The 7,660-nt window shown below is 34.5% G+C and overlaps 1 protein-coding gene across 2 annotated transcripts in view; it reads right to left on the bottom strand.

The window, feature by feature from the left end:
- LOC113825342 (uncharacterized) overlaps nt 1-7,660 on the bottom strand; it is a 62,910-nt gene that overhangs the window by 54,779 nt on the left and 471 nt on the right. The window contains exons 2-4 of one of the 2 annotated variants that reach the window (XM_070129840.1): nt 6,486-6,607; nt 2,103-2,485; nt 1,800-1,975 (exon numbers count right to left, since the gene is read on the bottom strand). In XM_070129840.1, coding sequence (XP_069985941.1) covers nt 1,934-1,975; nt 2,103-2,485; nt 6,486-6,600 — 540 coding nt within the window. In that variant the 5' untranslated portion in view covers nt 6,601-6,607 and the 3' untranslated portion in view covers nt 1,800-1,933. Of the gene's footprint in view, nt 1-1,799; nt 1,976-2,102; nt 2,486-6,485; nt 6,608-7,660 lie in introns of those variants that run through there. The other variant, XM_070129839.1, reaches the window with a different exon arrangement.

The raw sequence follows: 7,660 nt of genomic DNA, 5'->3' as shown, positions 1-7,660 counted from the left end.
AGAGGAGAGAGAAAAGAGGAGAGAGGAGAGAGAAGAGAGGAGGGAGGAGAGAAGATGGATGGAGGAAGCAGGTGGAGGGTGGAGTGAAGAATGAGGAGTGAGAGGGAAGAGACGATAAAGATTGGGAGAAAGTCAAGAGTAGTAAAATGGTCAGGTAATGAGAGGCGGAAAGAGACGGAAAGTGAGAGGAGGACGGAATGGAGAGACAGGTGGAGAGAGAGGAGGAAGGAGAAAGGGAGAGGGGGGGGAAGGAGAGAAGGACAGAGAGGGGATGACTAATACAAATTTATCACCAGGCCATCCTGAAACCAGGTACCAGGAGAACGCTAGCAAATGCCAACGAAAAATAGATGTATTGGTGGAAAATGTCGGAACTGAAATTTGTCATGGTCAATTGCCTTATTTCGCAAAATGTATGTGATTTCGTGAAACAGTAGAAGAACCAACGAAAATATTATCAAAGGAAGATGGAGAAGAGGAGGGAGGAAGAGGAAGAAGGAGGGGGAAGGAGGGGGAAGGAGGGGGAAGGAGGGGGAAGGAGGGGGAGAGGTAGGGGAGGGAGGAGAGGGAGAAAAAACAGGAAGAGAAGGAGAGGGAGTGAAAATGAGGAAGAGGATAGAGGGAGGGATTGGATACAGGCAGAGAAGGAGAGGGAGGGAGGATAGAAGGTAAGAAAACGAGGGAAGAAGGATGAGCAGGAAGGGTGAGGGAAAGTGGGAAGAATAAGTCAAAGGGGATATTGAAGTGCGAGGAAGAGGCCATGGAATGTATATGAGTTAGTGAAGGTGATTGAAAGGAGTCTGCAAATGTGAGAAAGAGATATGAAGATCTCTCCATAAAAAATTGATACAGACCGGCAAAGCAAATTTAATTACTTTATATCTCAATACTTTTACTTCGGTGTAAGTACATTTTCATATAACTAACAAGAAGCATATATATACCAAAGCTTACTGATAAAGCCATAGCAACATATGACATAGCAATCACAACATCACTCTTAGACTTATAACATTCAAAACAGCAATCACATCACTCTAAGAATCACAACATTCAAAACATTTACATGATATGTCATGTATCATTCACAAAGTCACAGAAACAGTGTTGGCTAGACATACACAACTTTATATCTCAATGAAATGGAATGTAGAACTCGAACATTCAGGACTTTCTTTCTATCAAATTAATTAGTTTATCTATAGATGCATTCACGTAAACAGGATACCATAACACTGATATCAAAGTCATGCAAGACGCCATTTTCAAATTTCACCAATGGTTTCAGATATATGACAGCCCAACAAGGATACAACACAATAGGATCAATCTAAGGCATAAGGCACAGATCTCCAGAAATAGCAAAGTGACAAGAGATAACAATATAGATAACTTCATAATCAGTAGCTAAATTCAACAGAAGTCTCCAATAACAACCAACAGATTTATCTACCAAGTGGCACTCAGTACCATTTCTATATCAACAAAAAACACTGCATGTAACACAACTACTGCCATGAGTACTAATATGTGTAACATCTGGTCCTATATGTTACAAAGTTCTGTGTAATTATATTAACACTCCACCAGGTTCCATTTGCCTTAATATTCTATGATAAACTCAGCCATTACTCTTCTGTGAAGAAAGTGATATAATGATCAAGTGCAACTCCAAAACCAGTCTGATATGTTTAAATGTATCTTTCCCTCTCCCTTTCCCCTTCCATGGGCCAAATACAGTTATCTTCCGCTTAACATCCGAATGGCCAACATTAGTCTATAAAAATGTCCATAGCATTCAGCATGTCACAAAATGTATCATGGAAGTGCAAATGGTAGAACTGCTTCCTGATTCAGTAGTTCCACTGCATCATTGTTTGTGTTTCCTTTTCTTTAGTGTCTGTATACCATTCATTTGCTGTTTTACGTAACCCTAAAAAAGAGCAATAGGCCATTCTCCTACAAGGTTGCAGACCTGAAGACCACACAAATCATGCATCAAAAACAAAAACAGAGAAGAAAATTGGAAAAGATCTACAAGAAAATTTTCATGCACCTATCACCAAACACTAAATGAAGAAAAAAAATCTCTTTGTACTCACCCTACGCCAGTTGTGCTTGCGTCCAAGGGAACTGGTGGGAGTGCTAGGCCTTGCCTCATTTGCCAAGGAGGTGGAAAAGAAGTTGGTGACAGAGGAAAAGCCTACAGAATTGGGAGAGGAGGACGAGGCTGCAGTGGAGGATTGGGGTGTAGTGCCAGAGGCAGCTGAGGCAGACCCAGGCTGGCCACTGTTCCGTGAGAAGAGAAGACCTGAATTCAGGGACTGTGGGAGGGGGGATACAGGAGAACGGGGAGAAGGCGGAAGAAGAAGTGGGGAGAGATGGGCATGGTTGCGGGGAGAGTTCACTGGGGAACTGCGAGGGGAACTGCGAGGGGGTGTATCCGAGGAGAGCTTCAGAAAGTCCTTTGTCTCCACCCTCTCCCCTGCAGAACACAAAAAAAATATATAACAATAACAATAACATTAACAATAATAATAATATCAATAAAAATATACTAATAATAAAAAAAGAGATAACAGCAATTTACTATTGGAAAATCTATTTAATTATTGTTACTAAGTAAATGACAGTTATTGAGAGCAAATTCTTCAAATTCAGGCCTGTCTCCTCAAATCAATTATTTTCTGCTGCAAAATAATTAGCCAAAATGCAGAAATTACCTTCAAAATATGTTATTACTACCAAGCAAATCCATTAATGTAAAGCTAAAAATTAAATCAAATACCACCATCATATTAAAGCCACTTAACATCTGTCCTAATCACATATCTGAAAGAGTTAAATATGGGAAGTTTCAAACTATAGACAGTAAATAGCAATACTGAAGAGTGAAAAGTAACAACTGCACAAATAATCAGACAACAAAAATCTTACAAAAAATGCTAATGCTATATGACTTCAAACTCATTAAACAAGTTTAAGCCAAGTATATCCTTATAGAAATATCTAACGCAAACAAAATCATCTCAAAAAATGCATTACAAAAAATAAGGGCTTAAATAATATTAAATAATAGACATTAGGAAGAAACTCCTCACTGCATGACAACACTCGGTTACCTATGAGACTTAATAAGGGCTGTATATCGGGCTAATGAAAATGTTTAGTCAAAAAAGAATTTATAAATCATGAGTTATGAACAATCATTCACCCATACAATTTATCACCATCCTGAAACCATGCATCAATTGAATGCTAGCAAATAATAAAGAAAAATAGAAGTATTGAGACAAAGTGCCAGAATTAAAATTTATCATACTCAACAGCCTTTTTCATAAAATGTATTTGTGAATTCATGAAACAATAGTGAAAGAACAGACAAAATATTATCAAAGTATGTTACTGGAAGAGTATTACCATTTCATATAATACACAGAATTTACAGAAATTCTTCCATACTAATAGCAGATTCTTCTTGCATCATCATCCTGAATACTGAATTACATGAATTATTGGGTTAGATATTTCTGGAATCAATTAAATGAATAATGTAAATCAAAAGCCTAATGAATCTAAACATAATAAAGACCTGTCCTTTAGTCTTGATCCTCGATCAATAAACATTGACTCCTTTATTGTGACAGTAATAAACAATGACTCAGGAAAGAATGTTGTTGATTCACTAACCACTCAATTGAAAAACCTAGCCATACTAAAGATTCATTTGAAATCATTCAGTGAATGGGGGAAAAAAAGAAAAAAAATGTTCCAGAAAACATTTATTTTTTTATGTATTTACAAGACATGAGTGAGCAAGAATACTGATGTATGAATGAAATTTCTACAGCTGTATATCACCCTAACCCCCGGCAAAAGACATGTCACACTACCCCTAGACATTAGCAAGTTATGTACATCACAGTATAATGTATGAATATGTAGGAAAGTATGGGAAGAATATTCCCATACTATACATCAATTTCTGGTTAAAAAATAAAAGCTATATAACTTGTATTTAGTTGTTGTTATTTCTATTATACATCCCTGTTTTGTATTATATTCAACATTGTTCCTCATTTTGAACTAAATTATAAAGAAAAAAAAATATATATAATAAAAGTGACTTCAGCATAGACATTTTATTCCACTAAATATCAGGATTATTGACATTCATCATATGACAAATCTAACAGTATTCAAATGTCCAAAAAAATGTGTTGAGCAAAAGTCCAATTCAAATGAACATTGACAAAGATACCTTGTTCAGATATCAATATTTGATATTTATGTCAAATACACACAATCTAAGCTTCACCTAAAAAGAGAAAGCAGAACTAAATCACTTGTGAAAAAGCATTATTCCGTCATCATCTGTCCAGTCAATCGAGACCGCACTAACCAGAAGGGAGATGAAAATATGTAAGAGCATGAAATATTGCTGTGCCTGAAAACATTCCTCTTTAAAGGTAAAAAAACATAGCAGTTATTTTTGCATTTAGGAGTATAGCACTAAAAAAAAGGCAAATATCTGGAAAGGCTTTACAAGCTAATAAGTAAGTATAAGACATATAGAAATTTCTTGACAAAGCATATGCATGTAATGCTGCATATCAGAAAAAAGGTATACATGTTAATGCGCATTGACAAACATACATCCTTATTCTTCCTTTCATCATATTTACTCTCAAAAATTACTCCAAAAGAATTGGAGGCAAACCTGTAGTATAAAGCTTAAAAAAAGGAACCCAAATTTTTTATATTATTCTACCTTTTCAAAAGTTAAATTGTAACTTGAAAAATAAAAAGGAAATCTAATAATACTTTAAACGAAATACAGTTTCTAAATGGCCCAAGCATCTGGTCACAGGGAGGACACTGAGCAAAGTCCAAGACCACTGTGCAAAGATACACAGCATTTTTTTGGTCCATGAGTGCTAAGCGCTAGATGTATGCAGCAAAAATAGTGCCATTTAGACATTACATTAAAAAAATATTTAGGAATACTCATACTAAAAACCTTGCTTGAAAAAAGTTAACATGCAATACCTTTTGGGTTAGGTTTACAGTACAATGTCAGTCAAGAGATATTCACTGTTTTTCAAGGATTATCAATCTATATGTTATTGAGATCTGCTGTTATGGCCTTAACCTATCAACTGTGTCAGTGCTTGTTTTGCATTTATTCAGCAATGTGATTATGTTACAGAAATCAGTCCACCTTTTTATGAACACAGAAAAAGGAAAACAAAACTGACTAAATACAAATGATGACAACATACTGCCAGGTACACAGTAATACTGTGAAAAAAAATTAAAATGAAAAATATAGGTGGAAATTCAATCAGAATAATCATAAGCATAATTTTTTAAATGCACTTGCCCTAGGTATAAAGCAATTTGACGCTAAGCCACTACAAAGGTACACGCTAGTCTGATGCTAAGGCACTGAAGAGCCACAGAGCAGTCTTATACCCGGCTGCTGAAGAGGTATACGACAATTTACTTATTCAGATATGCTCTTATGACCTAGGTTTAATCGTGCCTCTCATTAGGGTTGGAGGTTTAGGAAATTATTTACATTACTACCACTCACAGGGACAGTAAAAAACTAATGTAATATTTATAAACAAAACAGAAAATAACACTTCTAATATATATGAAAAAGATATGCACAAAACAAAACACCCTAGTGATATACTATCAATCAAGGAAACCTGCCCAGCTCCATCATAGCAGGATATACACCACAGGAGTTTGTTTGCTTATGTTGAAGTATGAAGCATGGAGGTCAAAGCATCACTAAAGGAGATCCTATTGTAAATAATCATCATGGCATCATGGTTATAATCCATGGTCATCTACAATTTTCTATGCTGGGCTTCACACAGATTATCCCTTCTCTGACTTTCATCTAAATGTACACATACATGTTCCAGATTTTTTATAGAACATCATAATCATGTAGAATGGCAATACATACCATATTTGAAGCCAAAAAAACACATTTTCATTTCAGTAGGATATATTAAGTAAAAAAGTGGCCCTATCTCAGAAGTGTTATTTCCAATCATTTATTTAGAAAAAGTGTTTTATATGCCATCATATATGGTAAATATTTTCCAGGAATATATCTGGGGCAGTATATGTAAGCACCACAGAATAAATGACACATGGAGAAAAAAAAAAAAAAAAAGAAAAAAAAAAAAAAATATAGAAAAAAAAAAATATATATATATATATATATATATATATATATATATATATATATATATATATATATATATATATATATATATATATATATATATATATATATATATATATATATATACGTATATATATAAAGGTAATCATATCATCAAACAACTATTTCAAAAGCGATAAATAGTATCAGCATCTGCATCAACAGCTTTAAATATTAATGGTAAATTTCTAATAGAAAAACTCAAGGCAAAAGTCTTGACAAACAAAACATTGATTACCCTTGGTGATGGAACGCAGAATCTCACTGCACCACTGCCGTTCCCCAGGCTGAGAGAGGAACTCACGGAAAAGGGCATCCGTAACTCCCTGAAGGTTACAAATCTTCAGGCTCATGTTGTACCTGAAATATATTTTCAGAATTTAGCTACATCAAATTGAACATTTTTCTCTTTCAACTGCAACAACTCTCACAGCACTTTGTTATCCTGATTCTTTCCTATCAATTCAGTTATTCACCAGCTAACACACTGACAATTTCTTTAAATAAGCTTACTCTTCTAAAAGTGACAGAAGATAAAATACGCATATAAAAAAAATAATAACAAGCATAACAGTACTTCCAAACAACTATTAACATTTTCATCAGCTGAGACAGTGAATGAAAAGGCAAACTTTTATATAGTGACTTCTTTCATATGAAAAATTGAGCAAACATTGACATATGATGCAATTGTTGCAGACAACTATGACCTTGGCAACAACAGTCTTATTTGAATTGAGATTTAATGTTTTATCATTATATATTTCATAACTCATACTTAACTTGTGGATTACTACAAATTATATAAATATTTACAAAACCTGGGCAAATACTCAAAAGGACATTTGCACTTACTCCACCCGTGCTCTGAAACTGATCAACAAATCCCGACTGTTTAAATTCTGGCTAGATATGCCTTATCAACCTATGAGCAATTTATGCATCTAACAAGGATCTAGACCAAGCTCCACCTTGCCAAGAAAAATATAATGAAGATTTGCTGGTCTTTACCAAACCACAAAGTGCAGGGACCAAAGAATTACTTGAGACTGCATTACTTTTAAGATCTACAACTGTCAGGCATCCCTCACAGATCACCCTATTTCAAGTGGATTAGAACAGAACACTGGCAGTATGATTCCTTTATGAAAAAACTCATTTTAAAAGCTACTGTGGGTGCTTCCTTACTATTCAGTAATCTAAAACCAATTCAGCACAAGAATCCTTTCATGTTTTTTCGTTTAGTAATACACATACATTTTCTTTTACAAACAAAAATTCCAGTCAAGGAATTCAAATTATCATTACATACAAAAAACAAACCATACTTCTCTTGACACACAAATCTAAACATATCCCAAAATTATGTTTCTTGAAATGATCAATTCAAAGCAAACGACTAATATCACTCCA

This window comes from Penaeus vannamei, chromosome 14 (genome assembly GCF_042767895.1).
Source record: "Penaeus vannamei isolate JL-2024 chromosome 14, ASM4276789v1, whole genome shotgun sequence".
NCBI lineage: Eukaryota > Metazoa > Arthropoda > Malacostraca > Decapoda > Penaeidae > Penaeus > Penaeus vannamei.
Note: the sequence above shows the minus strand (reverse complement) of the source record. Positions and strands in the feature narration are given on the sequence as shown.